The 16081-nt window shown below is 40.0% G+C and overlaps 1 protein-coding gene across 1 annotated transcript in view; it reads left to right on the plus strand.

The window, feature by feature from the left end:
• The first annotated feature begins 2233 nt into the window (after positions 1 to 2233).
• Positions 2234 to 16081, plus strand: part of B3GAT2 (beta-1,3-glucuronyltransferase 2) — a 116160-nt gene continuing 102312 nt past the window's right edge. The window contains exon 1 of the mRNA XM_075598069.1: positions 2234 to 3931. Within this exon, the coding sequence (XP_075454184.1) occupies positions 3062 to 3931 (870 nt within the window). The 5' untranslated portion in view covers positions 2234 to 3061. The remainder of the gene's footprint in view (positions 3932 to 16081) is intronic.

Here is a 16081-nt window from a genome sequence, read left to right on the forward strand (position 1 = left end):
TCAACATCCTTCACATGATTACTTATTTGGTTTATCCCTGTATACCTTTCCTTTCTTAAAAAAAATGGGTAATTAATTCCACATTTAACTGCTCTTACTGTAAAGAATCCTTTGCTGTGTTGCTGGTGAAATCCCCTTTCCTCCAATCAAGAGATGACCGCATATTTTTTGTACAGCCCTTGAGATAAATAGTTCTTTTAAAAAAAACACAAAAAAGTCACTGCCCCCACCAAAAAAACCTTCCTCTCCCCCCCCCCCCCCACTTGTGAGTCTTTTACCTGTGGTGGGGTGTGACAGCGGGATGCGGCAGCGGGGTGTGTCTCCCAGCATTCTCCGTCTTCTCCCCTGCAACTTTGTCTGCCGCGTGGTCATTTTAACAGGATCTGCAGGGGAAACAGACAATGTTGCAGGGGAGAAGATGGAGAATGCCGGGAGACGTCTCCGCCACACCCCGCCGCAGGTACTCGACAGTGGGCAAATGGCACTCACCCCAGGCGAGTGCATTTGTTGAGTCCTGTTATAATATATCCCCTCTTAGATGTCTCTTTTCTAATGTTAACAAATCTATATTAGCTAACCTCTCCTCATAAATCAGATTTTCCACCCCCTTTATTAATTTGGTCTTCTCTGTGCTTTTTCTAGTTCCATAATGTATTTTTTATGGAGTGGGGCACTGTACTCCATATCCAAGGTGTGATCTCACTAATGCTTTATAGAGGGGCATAATTATGTTTACTTCCCTTCCATCCATTCCCCATTTAATGCAAGATGAGATCTTATTTGCCTTTGCAGCTACTGCATGATATTGAGCACTATTGCTAAACCCTATGTCTACAAGCACTTCTAAATCCTTCTCCATCAAGGATTCTCCTTAATTTTTTAATTTGTAAATTGCCTGTTTATTCTTATTACCCAAATGCATAACCTTACATTTATCTGTATTAAACCTCATCTGCCATTTACCTGCCCAAGTTTCCATTGTATCCAAGCCCTTCTGGAGATAAATTACACCTTCCTCTGATTTTATTACCTCACACAATTTATTTCATCAGCAAAGATGGAAACTTTACGATCTCTGTGCCAACCTCAAGGTCATTAATAAATAAGTTAAAAAGCAGGGGTCCCAGTACCTATACTTGAGGTACGCCACTTACAACTTTAGCCCAACCTGAAAAGGTTCCCTTTATGACAGCTCTCTGTTGTCTGTCCTTCAACCAGTTTTCAAGCCAGGTGCAAATATTTTTACTGAGTCCAATTTGCTTTATTTTGTACACTAACCTTTTGTGTGTCACTCTATCAAAAGCCTTTGTAAAGTCTAAGTAAACCACATCAACTGCATGGTCTGGTCTAAATTCCTACTAACTTCTTCAAACAAACTTATAAGGTTAATTTAGCACAACATATCCTTCATAAATCCATGCAGACTATTACTAATAATGTTGTTATCCATGAGGTATTCCTGAATATTGTCCCAGTACTTAACCTTCAAGTATCTTCCCCACAATTGATGTTGGGCTTAATAATAAAACTGGTATCATTTTGTAACACTATTGAAGTATGTTGTTTTTGATCATAGAAAATACATAGCATTCGTCCAGTAATGGTAAAGTATATCAGGCAAAGGTTTCTTCAAACAAATGCAATCAGCGCTTGTCAGGGTACCCAATGGACTAGCACACTGCTACATATGCACCTGTCTTTGAAATAAGGATTTATAATGTAGTTAAGTCAGATTTCTGCACACATCCTCTAGTTGTTATTGTCAAATGTTTAAACAAAACTGCAATACCCTTAGCACGCCCAATGTTTTTGTTTGTTTTGTTTTATTACAGCACAATACTACTTAAAGACGTGTGTATTCTACTGAAATACATTTCTTTTTTTTCCCCAAAGTGATTGAACGTTTCCTTCTTATCCCCAATCAACCAGTTCAGTTTCTTCTCCGCTCACCTTTTTTGGCTTCTTGTGTTTTGTAGCAATTTAAAATGACGTGTACTGTAGGTCAGAGCACTATGATCTAGGAGCTTAGGGAAAAGGCGAGGAGAGAAGGGAGGGTCTTGGGAAGGGGAGAGGGAGATGACTAAAGAGAGAATTTAACATGTTTTGTAGCATCAAATAAATATCTCACCGGGCTCGATAGGGAAATACTGTCATAGAGCTTTCAAATCTCATCTCTCAGTGTCAGCTGGGGGGGGGGGGGGTGAGACCCTCCTTTCTTCTCCTCCCTCTTTCCCACCCGGCAGCTCATCGGACTGCAAAGAAAGAGAAACAAAGAAGAGAGGGAGTGGGAGAAGCAGAGTCAAGCAATCAAACTCAGCACCAACAGCCAATGCTACACTGAGGCTCGTTATTATTATAGCAGCACTGCCCAACTCTGCTCAGCTCAACTACAGTACAGTACCAGCTCTCCATCCAGTACAAGCAAGAAGAAGAGGAGGACACAGAAGAAGCACCAAATCTCTGCTTCAGCTCTGTCAGTGTTAATCTTGTGCATACTACTGTAGGCGCTAAAAGATGTATCATTTCAAGTCAACCAAATCTGCCGCTGGATCTCATTGCACATGGATGCTGAAGAAGACGAGAAGTTTGGGGGACCAGAGGAAGATCTAATAGCCATATAACACTTTAGTAATGAAAAAGGCTACTCGCCAGCAACCTGCGCTGATTGCTGCTGCTGCTGCTGTGTGAGCTGGAAGAGCTAGCAAAGGAGACAATTCTCTGTCATTCATGGAAACTGACATCTTAACCTTCTTTATAAAAGTGGTATAATGACTGTTGGATGGGTTTCTGGGGATCTGGCCAAAGAAGTCAGTGACAGAAAGAGTCCAAAAGCATAACAATGGTTCAAAATGATCCCACTGCATTGCTAAGTAAACGAGAAGGGGGATTACATGGATTTACTTGGTAAGAATAGATGTCTGTATGTGTTGTAGCACCAGTCCGTGCCGTATTATTATTTTTTATTGTGGAAACTAAAGGGGAAATTCTTTATTTTATTTTTATTTTTAACATTACGCTATTCCTTCTGCTTGAATAAGTATATTAAAAGCAGACCACCTACATGCTCTTTGGATTTATACATATATTTAATCAGAAAAATTGGAAACCTCAAATCGATGGATTCCTGAAGATTGTAAAGGGAAGTGTCCGGTTGGTTTGTTTAGTGCTTGAAGCATTTGCTAGTCTTGACTCTGGTTCACTTTCCCTTGGCACCAGGATGAAGTCTGTCTTCTACAGCCGCTTCTTCATCCTCCTTCCCTGGGTTTTGATTGTCGTGATTATTATAGACATTGACACCCGGAGACCGTCCAGCTCCAGCAGGGTCCCGTCTGCCCGGTACTATTCCCCTTACTGGCACCGCAGGGTTAGCCGTGCAGCGCTGATGCGACCCCAACCCAGCGACACCAGCATGGGCACCTGGACCAGCAACCAGGAGCAGCTGCCCAGTCCCGTTTCTCAGAGGAGGAGGAATGAGACTCTGCGCATCATTTATGCCATCACACCCACCTACAGCCGGCCCGTGCAAAAGGCAGAGCTCACCCGCTTGGCCAACACTTTCCGCCAGGTGCCGCACTTGCACTGGGTATTAGTGGAGGACTCTGCGCAGCCCACCGAGCTGGTGAGCCGCTTCCTGGCTGGGGCAGGTCTGAGGGCCACCCACCTGCACGTCCCCACACCACGGAGGTACAAGCGCGCAGGGCTACCCAGGGCCACCGAGCAGAGGAACGCGGGGCTGGCCTGGCTCAGGCAGCAGTACCAGCTCCCGGCTCAGCAGCAGCAGCAGCAGCACCAGCACCAGCACCAGCATCAGCACCAGCATCAGCAGCTCCCAGCAGCAGGCGCCCCACCACCTCTGCCGCAGGAGCCTCCCGCTGGGGTGGTCTTTTTTGCAGACGATGACAACACATACAGTCTGGAGCTTTTCCAGGAGGTATTTCTGTAGTTTGTGTCATTCACGTTTGTATTAACAGTGCAAAGTTACAGCAACTTTTGTTGGTACTGGGGGAGGGATCTTTGGTAATGGGGAGTGGGGCCCTTGAAAAGGACACGCAACATGGTGTGCATGGATCTTGTGGTCATTTGAGGATGAGACATTTGAAGTCTCAAAACCTCATCTGTGAATAATGTTCATGTTGTTTCATGGTGCATGTAAATGTATTCTAATGCACATACTCCCAAGCACACATCCCCTTTATCGTGTGACTATCCGATCAACTTTCCAAATTCAGCACTACCACTGGTAGACAGCTCCCAACCTCTTCTCTAGCACAGTGCTACAGTATAAAGTTTGTAATGCAACAACACACCCTGCTGCACCCCCGCTTCAGAGCAGCTTTTCATGTTGATCTTAGGACTTTTAGATTTCCTCCGAAAATGAACAAACTTCACTGAAAATTAATAACGAGCCCCTCTATACTTTTCCAGCTCCCAAAATATCAGTCATTCAAGAAAATATAAACACAATGAGCACCAACAGTTACTTGCCAAGTCTATTGGATTAATTTAGTGTGGAACCTGTTTCCCTTGACCTGCTCTACTACACATTTTAGCCACTAAGATCATTCTAACTCACTTTAGTGGCTGTTTTTTTTTTAGAGGTATGAGTTGTTTTGTCGGTAAGTGGCCCCCCTAATATTTTTGGCTCTACTTTAAATAAAATACAGTTTACACAAGTACAAGGATATAGTCCTGCTATTGCTTTATACAATATCTTTTTTTAGCATGGTGTTCCTTGCTAGACACTGCTTATTAGTTCAAAATGATATCTAAAGTACAGTAAACCAAATCTATGACCACTTTTGCATTGAACTTTTCCTCGATTTTTAACATTATGAGGCTGCATTTGAATATACAGTCACTTGTATGCTGCAAGGTCTTTTTTAGTAAGACATTTTGTCAACGCTATGTTATGATCATAAAGAAAGCATACATTAATGATAGTGGAAAATAAGCTAGGCATTTAACATAGTATAAATCTTGGTATATTTTGCAAAAGTCCAAGATAGGAGGAAAGCAAAGGGCCTAGGGCTTATTACCATGCAATGTGGGCTCGTCTTCAGGTTGCATGTTATCAAAATGTGTGGCTTTGGTATAAATACTGATCCCACAATATAGCAGTAAAAACACTTTCACCTTATAAGATGCCATTTTCTGCATTGGCAACCACGGCAACATTTAATTTACATGAAAACGCCTACTACTACTGTATTGTACAATACTACATTTTCTGTTATGAGGGCTGTACACATTGAGCAAAAGGTGTAATTAATGATGTAGATGCCAAGCATAGAAAATAGCATGTGTGCTGCTGTTTGTGTAGTATCTGTGTTTGGAACTGTATTTGAGAAGTTTGAGCACTATTTGATGTATTTGCATTACTTTATAATGTACAGCTCCTTTACATTCCAATGCTAAAATGGTGCCCTTTGTAAATCTGCACCTGAATCTGATTACCTCTCCTTAATATATCATTCCCAAAATAAAATGTGTATGTAGATATTATCATTTCTCAGTCTGTACAGTAAATCCATTTATAGTCATAGGAGAGTCAAACTACAGTAGTACTATACACAGTTATTGTAGTTTCTTTATTAAATGCAATATATTCTTTACAGTACGTCTATATCTCTGTATGTTAATGTATGGATATCAAATATAGAAAGTAACTGACCAATCTAAAGGCCCTATTACCAAATGGGAGCAGCACAACAACACATTAAATCCCTTGCTGTGGAGCTATGCATTTGATAGCACTACATCAGTGATTGATGTGCTTAACTGTTGGGTCATTTTATAGATAATGGCATGAAAATATGTGTTGAAAATTGAATTCCATGCTACTGTATATAGCTTAGTGTACTACTTCTGCAAGGGACATATAATAGTAAATGCGTGTGCATACATATATACATGTGCGTGTGCATATACATATATGTGTGCGTGTGCATATACATATATGTGTGCGGGTTTGTATATACATACACATATACAGACACATATATACATCTTAAAGAAGACAAAGCAGTGATTTTTGGTTGGAAAGAAGCAAATTATAGCACTCAAATTACTGAAATTATACGTGGACACCGATTACACCGGATAAAAGCCAGGCAAGTGAAAAGAAACCATCAATGATGTACCATGCATCCTCCCAGAAGAAGTGGCAAAAGCAATAAAATCCATGAAGAATGGGAAGGCTCCCGGGGAAGATGGAATTACAACAGAAATCTTTAAAGAAGCTGGAGAAGTAGGAAAAATCCTTGAAAACCCCTTTATACAGTACGCTGCTTGAAGAACAGGAAAATTGCAGAGCAATGGAATAATGCCATACTATAGTTATCCTCATCCACAAGAAATGAGACAAATAAGATCTCAAGAACTATAGACCAATCTGTCTACTTCCAATCACTTACAGGATGTTTACGAAGATACTCACTAATCGGATACACAAGACCCTGAATTTTGCTCAGCCTAGAGAACAAGCAGGACTTTGAAGTGGTTACAACATAATGGACCACATTCATGGCATACAAGAAGTGATTTCCTAAAGTAATGGATACGATCTACCACTCCGTTTAGAAATAGTAGATTACAAAAAAGCATTTGATTCAGTCAACACCTCAGTGGTCTGATATGCGCTAAGAAGACAAAATGTTGAAGAAGTGTACATTGATATTATAAAGAACATTTACGAGAATGCCACATCAACCATTAGATTACATGAAGATAAGGATTATCAAGGGAGTGCAGCAGGGAGACACCATGTCACCAAAGCTTTTTACTGCAATACTTGAAAAATTGTTCAAGACATTACATTGGGAAGAAAACGAAATCAAAATCAATGGTCAATATTTGAGTCACTTATGATATGCAGATGACATTATTATTTTTGCCACAAGTACAGAAGACCTCCACTAACAAATTGGAGAACTCGCCAAAGCAAGTAAGAATGTGGGCCTCCATTTGAATCTCAGCAAGACCAAAGTGATGTGCAACAAATTTGTCAACTCTGCAAAGATCAAATGAAATGGAATAGAACTAGAAGATATCAAAGTTATGTCTACCTTGGTCAGCAAGTAACAATGGATGGGAACCTTTTTAATGAAATCAATAGGATAATAAAGATGGGATGGAGCACATTTGGAAGAAACAAGATAATATTTCAAGGGAACCTTCCACTGTGCCTCAAGAAGAAAGTTTTCGACCAGTGTATTCTGCCCATTCTCACTTATGGATGTGAAACTTGGAACCTAAATGCGAAGATAATTCAGAGGCTTCAGACAACACAAAAAAAGTATGGAGAGATGTATGATGGTTATTACCTGAAGAGACAGGAAAAATAATAAATGGGTTCAAAACCAAACAAAAGTCTGTGACTTCATCACAAGGGTGAAGAAATTAAAAAGGCAATGGGACGGACAAATTTCAAGAGGAAATTACCATCATTTGACAAAGATGGTACTCGACTAGATTCCAAGAGAGATTAAAAGACCAAAATGATGACCAAAAGTAAGATGGGAGGATCAAATCAGAAAATGTATTGGAGCAACGTGGAGAAGAGGCTTGCAACCGCAGTACCTGGAAGAAATTGGAGAGGCCTTCATCCAGCAGTGGATTGACAAAGGTTGAAGGGCTGAAGTTGTGACTGTCTGTCAGTACAAAGAGGATTGGAGCATGAAAGTGAAGCTATATTTAGAGGTGGAAATACTTCATGGCAAAGGGATTGGCCTGAACATTAGTAACACAAAAGTTTATATATGTAAAGTACATTGGTTGTATTTTACCACAGGAAATCATGTATTTTCTAAGTTAGAGAAACAGTTAGATCATGCATTTACTTGCCATGGTGGTACCTTAACACATTTCATAAATCACAGCCAGTTCTTATCCCAATGTATTCTCAAATAGTCTCACCATATAAAACCAACAAAACAAAGCAAACTCTCTAATTCAAATGGATCGTTTCAAGCTTGACATATCTTGTAATGGAATAGATTGATCTTTCTCTCGAAACCGTTATCCTTCTGTCTGTTGAAAAGGGCCTGAAATATGGTACTGATATATCCTGCTATGGATCGTCCTCTGTGGCTCTTAAAACCATTGTTCTTGACTGATAGTGTAGATAAGGAATTAAAAGGTACATCCTTCTATTATTTTCTTTTTGCTGCCTTTTTGTCACATGCAATAAGGCCATAAAGCTTGGACACTTTCAAGTACCAGGCATAAAAAATCCATTAGATGAAGACAATAACTACTATAAAGTTTATATTTGTATGCTTACTTTGAAATATCCCTAGAAAATGTTTGGACAATATTGGTACAGTATGCAGCCACTTAAGAATGCAGTAAAAACACCACACATAAAATATGTAAGTTGTGAAGTAATATTAAACTAATTCAAACACAGCAGCATTAGTTGCACTTCACAAACAGCAACATTTTTACGATATTAAGCAGTGATCCTCGACATTCTCAGGGAACAGAAGCAAAATTAGACATCAGGGATATAATTTGAATGGTCATAGTTTATATGTGAATGGAATGTTGTATACCCCCAAAATTTGATTTGGATGGTGACTGTGACAAGTTCACCATTCTGATATTTTCTAATATTAGAGCACGGCAGAGGTCATATAGTCCACATTAATTACAAGTTAAAGAGACCTTCACCACAATTGAAGATTATCCATACAGTATGAAAATAGGACAAAAACACAGCATCTTGCATTGCTGCTTCCATTTATCATCTTTATTGTGATGCTTATACAGTACCAGCATCTTGCCAATAGGTAAGTTGTTTATTTATGCCCTTTACTAACCAGTACTTACAGTATCTAGAGTATATAATGTGAGGTTTTATAAACATTTCCCCTTAATATTGTAATAATAAAAGCAATATCAATTCCAATAACAAAACAAAATCCATTTTTCCACTGCAATTAGTTGAAAAAGTTGCTAGCAGTAAAAGGTTAAAATCCGACCAGATTATTAAATAGTGTAGCTAAAAAGACACCTGCAAATGTCTAATCTTTACGGATTCAGAACAGCCGTGGTCTCTGAGCCCATGACCTCGCTGGTCATTAGGCCAGGAGACCCCCAGATAAGGAAATGTGCAACAATAGAGCAGGTGGGACGACATCTTTAACCTCTAAACTTCTTTGCAATGCTTTCAGTATGCTACCCTTTCCATACCCAGGCTCATTGCATAGTTTATATCCCTCACATACAATTGCACGTAGTCTATCCTAACACTACACAATGCTTGGTAATTTAAAGAAAATTAATTTGGATGTAGCTTCAAATATATATATATATATATATATATATATATTACAGTGTTCGACAAACCTATACATTTGCTCGCCCCGGGCGAGTGGATTTAACCCCCGGGCGAGTAAATATTGGCCCAAGCAGCACACGTTTGGTACTAAGTGGCGAGTAGATTTTTTTGTGTGGCGAGTAGATTTTTTGGTGATTTGTCAACCACTGTATATATATATATATATATATATATATATATATATATATATATATATATATATGACACGGGAATAACCTGCACAGACCTAAGATGAAATGTGCTAAAGCCAGTTAAGTAAAGTGTGAAAAATGAACACTACTGGCAGTGCTGGGGATGAAGATAATATGAATACCAGCACAGAAAAAAGAATCCCCAAAAATAGCACTCAAGCATACATGAAATATAACAAAATGTATTCATCACATACAGATATAAATAATTAAAAAGGAGCAGTGGTGTCCTCAAAGCTGTAATGATACTGAGCCTCTATGGATAAGTGGATTGAAGCACCAATAGGCTAATACATGTAATTACAAATACCACAAATCATGAAGAGAGACAGTAACTGAACCAGGGATGTGGGGATATGTGCTGGTAAACAGTGCTACACTACATGAGCAGTAACCATGAAAGTGTAGAGGCAAGAAATTCTTGCCTCAAGACACTCAGACCGGCCGGTCAAAGCTAAATAAATGAAGCCCCCTGTGTGAAGTGATAGTGTGAGAATCACATCATGTAATGTAAACAAAATCACATAATATAAACTGAACCTGTAGATAAGGCACATACAGAGAGGCATAAATGGCAGATGACAATAACAAAAGCCAAAAAGAGTTGACAAAAGTACTTAGACCAGTCCAGCAAAGTAGTACAAGGAATCTATGGCTAAAACAGTGTAAGGGAGAGCAAAAGTTAAAAAAACAACAGAGATGTACTGTAGATAAGGTGGGGTGAAAGTGTTTGAAGCCATGGAAGGGTGACAAGGAACAGCATGGGGGGGATGCTGTGGGGGGAAGAAGGTGTGGATAAGAAGAGAGACAGGTAGGATAATTACAAACAATTCTGATAGTGTGTGGGAAATCCCATATCTGCATTAAGTCCTTTTGTTTTGGTGTCAAAGAGTCTTATTATTCTGAGTTCAAATGTTCTTGGGTGCGTTTAAACATTCCATTGAGGATTTTGATTGAGCGTCTGTGCATATTCATTCTTTCTTGAAGTTTTTGGCTGGTTTCCCCAATGTAGCATCCTTGGTCACATTTGTTGCATTGAATAATATAAACCACATTCCTGGTTGTGCAGCAGTATGATCCTTTAACATTGAATGTTCCATGGTTGTGACTGGCTGTGGGATCTTGGCATGTATGCATGTATGTTTGCAGAGTTTGCAACGTGTGTTGTTGCACGGTTTTGTACCATTATCAATGTCTTTAAGTTCGTTGTGAAGGTTTCTGTTGACTAATTTCTCTTTGAGGTTTGGTGGTTGCCGGAACGCAAGAATGGGAGGTTTGGGAAAGATTTATTTTAATGTCACATCCTCTGCCAGCATGGGTTGCAGATCTTTGATTATTTTTCGTATTTCCTCTAGGGTAGGGTTGTATGTGGCCACCAGTGGTATGCGTGTGGTAGGTTCTTTCTGTCTGTATTGTAGCAGGTGTTCTCGTGGGGCTTTTAGTGCAGATGTAATAGTTTTGGCAATAGTCTTTAGTTTGTATCCCTTCTGTCTGAACGATTCGGTCACGGTTGTGAGAAAATTTTCAAAATACATATTTTTTCATCACAAAAAACAAAGTTATAGCTCCAAAAGTTCTAAAATGAGCAAAAAAAACAAAAATTCTTCTTTGCTTGCCCAGCCCCACATTGGGCGCCATTTGTATCCCTCCTTGCCCGGTCCTTAGGGAAGTTACATACACATACCATATCTTCCCTGAATACATGCAGGCATTCCTAGGGAGGTGCTTTCCTTGAACTGGGGTGGGTACCGCACTGTTACCTTCTTAAGTGACTCTATTACATTGGAGCCATACATCTTTAAACTCCCAGGGTCCCAGCTTGGGCTTTCCTTCATTGCATTTGAGGGATCATCCTCCCTGTATGCTGCCATGTTCACCTCACTTGCAGGACTCTGGTGCTGAGGTAACTGGGGGTGTATCTCTAGCCATTTATTACACCTCATTCCCTCGGATCGTTATCCAGGTACTGTATAGTGGGCTTCTTATCATTGTTGATGCAACTGAGTCCCAGGGCTACGGCTAGGGAAAACCCTAAGGGACACAGGCCTCCGTTATGGGAGCCTGTACTCTTCCATTCTCTCACGGCCATGGACCTTACTTCAGGGGGCACTTCCCTGACTACAAAACAACAAACAGGGTTACATCTGTATACATCATCTATCCTCCTGGGAACCTATTTACATTTCATAGTAATATGAATGAAAGCATCCTTGTGCTCAATTGCTATATATGGTCCATCGGATAAAAACCATAGATATTCAATTGAAAAAAAACTTTGTTAAATTGTAGTTAAGGTTTGTAAGAAAACCCTTCAAAAGTCTGTACATTTTAAAATTAAGGTTGCGTGTAACCTTAACTTCGAAATGTACAGACTTTTGAAGGGTTTGCTTAACTCCCCCCTTCCTTCCCCCCATGCTTTGCTGAAGTTATCATACATGATGTCACTGATGACATCCCAAATTACATGATCCCATAACATCAGTGAACGTGGGGTGGATAAAGTTGATTATGGAATTGGTGAAGTTGACATCACATATGTCAGGATGTATGTAGCACACTAAAGACTACAACTATAGCACCGTGGACAATTTCCAGTCCAAACCAGCACTGAAAACTGTTCATTCCATCAAAGTTATCATCACAACCCAGCATGGAGGAGCAGTGTGTGTGTGGAGGGGGGGAGATATTGAGATGGATGGATATCTGGGATGCGGATGGTGGGTACTGCAAGGGATGATAGAGGACTGATACTTGTGGGTGAGTAGAGGGATAAACGGTCTGCAGGTACTTGGGAAGGATAGGGGAACAAAGGGATTACAGAAGCCTGCTGCATCTGTGGAGGAGTGAGAAATCCACAAGACAAGCCTGATGTAAGGAAGAGAAAGGGATTGGACACTTGATGGGGAAAACAGATATCCTGCTGTACAGTATTGTGAAGAAATCTTTATAAATAAATACATGTAAGAGGAACTGCCTCTTCAAGCAGTTTAAACTACAGTATGTATTACTAACTCAGCTATTGTACCTAGACACTTTAACTAATCATAATCTGTTTAACCCATTCATCACTGCTGGGGTTAAAAATAAAATAAAATAATTGTTCTGAGTTGATGGCTATTTGTTCACCACTGTGCCGATGCAATGTAGCACTTACGTGCCATTCCAGCATGAGAGTTAATTAGAAATATTTATCTAGTAAAATACTTTTAGTGTATTTTCTTGCTTGGCAATTGGTTCCAGCCCTAGAGAAATGATCATCGTACAGTACTGTCCCAATTGTCCCAAAGTGACAAAGGCGCTTCAGCACTGGATCCCTTCAATATATATGCAGAAAACAGGACTGGGAAAAGATATGGATAAACTGCTTGTGGTAGTAAAGTCCCCAAGTGGGCCAATGTTCCCTGAAGGGTAAGGTGTAAGGCTAAAAAAAAACTCCATCAAACCCTCATTAGGATGAGACTCACATTAAGTAATCATGAATAAAAAAGTACTCACAGAAATCTCTTAATCCTGAAGTACTGATAGGCGTGCAGCCTGGAGTAGAGAAGTAGATCTGAGAAAAAAGGTGATGTCTGGTGCAACAGCCAAAAGTGGGTCCCAAACAAGTTGTATTAAAAATATTGCTTTATTAATCCATCTAAAAAAGTGGAGGCACACACCCTCCTACGCGTTTCGTGTTAAGAACACTTTATCAGGGAGTATAAATGATCATAAACATACTTCCTTATATACCCATTCAAATTGCCTATTTTCGCACCACAGGTAACAATGTAGCTCCGCCCACATTGCGTGATGTCATCACGCTCCCCTCAAGCACGTCCCCAAGCGCTCCGAACCATCCTGGAGTGCCAAACCCTCCCCGTATAGCCACATAAGCATCTCGGCGCTGTGGAAAGAGACCCCAAGCCCCCATAATTACCATCATGGAACTGCTGTTCCGGTGAGCGCGGCGGAACGGCGTACTTCCCCGTTCATTGCGTCATCACTGGAGGTGGCTCCCTATGGCCCACATGGGGCACTCGGCTCCACCCACATCACGTTTTAATGCTGAAAGGCATAACAAGTTGGAAGTGACATCCCCAAGGAGACGGGAGCCAATGGGTACACGGGATGAGGGGTAGGAACGCCCCTAAATTGTCATCTGTTGCTAGATGGCCATAAACAAAATAAAGAAACAGATCGTAGCTAAATATACTAGTGAAAAGAATAGAACCAATGTCTATATGCTATTTAATCTTTTACACATACACTTAAAACTCATCACTTTTTGGCTTCTTTATGGCTGTCAGTAACTTCGTCAAACAGTATCCCACAACTGCCAAGGACGAAGGGCTCAAATGAATGGCAATGAATAGCTCTTTATCAAACACCAGGTACATTTTAACTGAAACAATGATTCCAATGTCTCTGCATAAATCAGAGCGCTGATATGTTTACTTATGCCGTAGTACCACCTATGATGCAGGGTCAAAATTAACATAAAATTCTATAAATTACAAGAAAGATTTTTGTTTGTCCCTTCTGCATCATCACGTTGAAAAAATAGAGGAGACCTATTTTGAGGATCTTTTTTTTAAATAAATCTTTATTAATGCAGTTTTAATATGATAATGCTACTAGCTGAGGTAGAGATAGGGTTTTATGGATCTGGTACAGGATGGCCCTGCTTCTTGGCGCCCCGCTTTTTGGCGATCCGCCGATACAGCGGTACCGAGAAGGGGGCCGACATTGTTGCGCATGCGCAGAACGGGCCGGTCCAATGTCGCGAATGCACAGAACGGGCCGGTCCAGGGTCGTGCATGCGCAGAATATGGGGCTTTGCCAAAGTTGCGCATGCGTAGAACGGCGCATTGCCGGTCTGCGCATGCGCACATAACGAAAATCGCCGGATCCGCTTTCTGGCGATTTTCGCTTTGCGGCGGGTCCTTGGAACAGAACCCGCCGCATGACTTGGGCCCTGCTGTACAACATTTTGCAAGGGCTACTGAGTGACCTATTGCATCTGCTTGGATACCCGAGTATTTTATTAGTTGCTCTTCTGTCCTGCTGGCAGCCAAGGTTACCAGCATATAAAATAGATAGGGGGCAATGTATCAAGGCAAAAGTGGCAAAACAAAGTACACCACATGGAGATGTGTCTGTATGTTTGTAAAGAAATCCCTATGAATTATATATAACAGTTTTGCTTTCATACATACAGTATATGATGATCTTTTGCCCAATAATTGCACCAATGTTGCCCTGATATATAGGCACTATAGACATACAGTAGGGATCTATGTATCAACCTAGAGAAAAGTGTATTTTGATGTACAGGCTCAATGAGTAAAGACACTGACTGTCACTGGTTCAATTCCTGGTGTCAGCTCCTTGTGACCTTCGGCAAGTCACTTTATCTCCCTGTGCCTCAGGCACCAAAAAAATATAGATTGTAAGTTCCACTGGGCAGGAACTGCGTCTGCAAAATGTCTCTCTAAAGCGCTACGTAAAACTAATATTATTATTATTATGTTGAATTTTAGACTTCAGATAAAAAAGAAAAAGAATGGTGCAGACTGTGATACATCTAATTCTAATATCTGCACAATGTAACACGCACGCGCACACACACACACACACACGAATTATTTCAACTTGAATTAAAACAGCAATACTACACTCCCCCTTTTTTGTTCCTATATATAAAGCATGTGACACTGTACAGTATAATTCTAAAAGAGGAAGTGGGAAATACGACTTTCTAAATGGTTGCTGTAGCAACCAGAGGATGATCCGTTCAAAAAAATGTTATCTAATACTACATAAAGGATTTTTTTTTTTTTTTAAACATAGGATTTTTCACATTTTTCTGCTTTAATGTCCCATATTTCATAAAAATGTTTATACTGTATCTCTGACATATTGTGCCCATGCCTTTTATAAAATTATGCAGGCCTTGTTAATTATGTTTCCACATAATTATCCCTTTCACCTTCATTTTAAGGATTAAGCGATTAAAACAATAGAGTACAAACAAGTAGTGTATTTGAAACAAATGATAATTTTCCTTAAAAATGGTACAAGACCTGCAATACTTTTGCACTACTTTCATATTTACAAACAGTACGTTATAATCCAATTACTTGACCAAACATTACACATATTTTGTGTGAGTTTTACTTTCATATTTGTTATGGATTGTTTAGATATAAAATCTATATGTTCCCATATCAGAGTTGCACCTGTAATTGATTCTGAAAACATTATTTCAAACAACTGTGTGTGCCATACAACTACACAATCAAGGTGCACACACGTTTTCAGATGCCAAGAACAACTGATATCATTTACTGGAAGTACTGTAAATGTATTCTATCAATAATACCTTTACAAAAGGTTATTGAAATGCAAACCTCTGGAACTAATCAGTTAATCAAATTCATAGAATAACATAACCCATAAACAACATTCATTCGGATGTGGTGCAACCCATAAGTATTCACATTAACAGCTCAGATTTCAGAGGCTGGCATGCATTTTCTTACAGAGCTGAGATACTGCCTGTAGTACT

The sequence above is a fragment of the Ascaphus truei genome, chromosome 4 (assembly GCF_040206685.1).
Source record: "Ascaphus truei isolate aAscTru1 chromosome 4, aAscTru1.hap1, whole genome shotgun sequence".
Taxonomy (NCBI): Eukaryota; Metazoa; Chordata; class Amphibia; order Anura; family Ascaphidae; genus Ascaphus; species Ascaphus truei.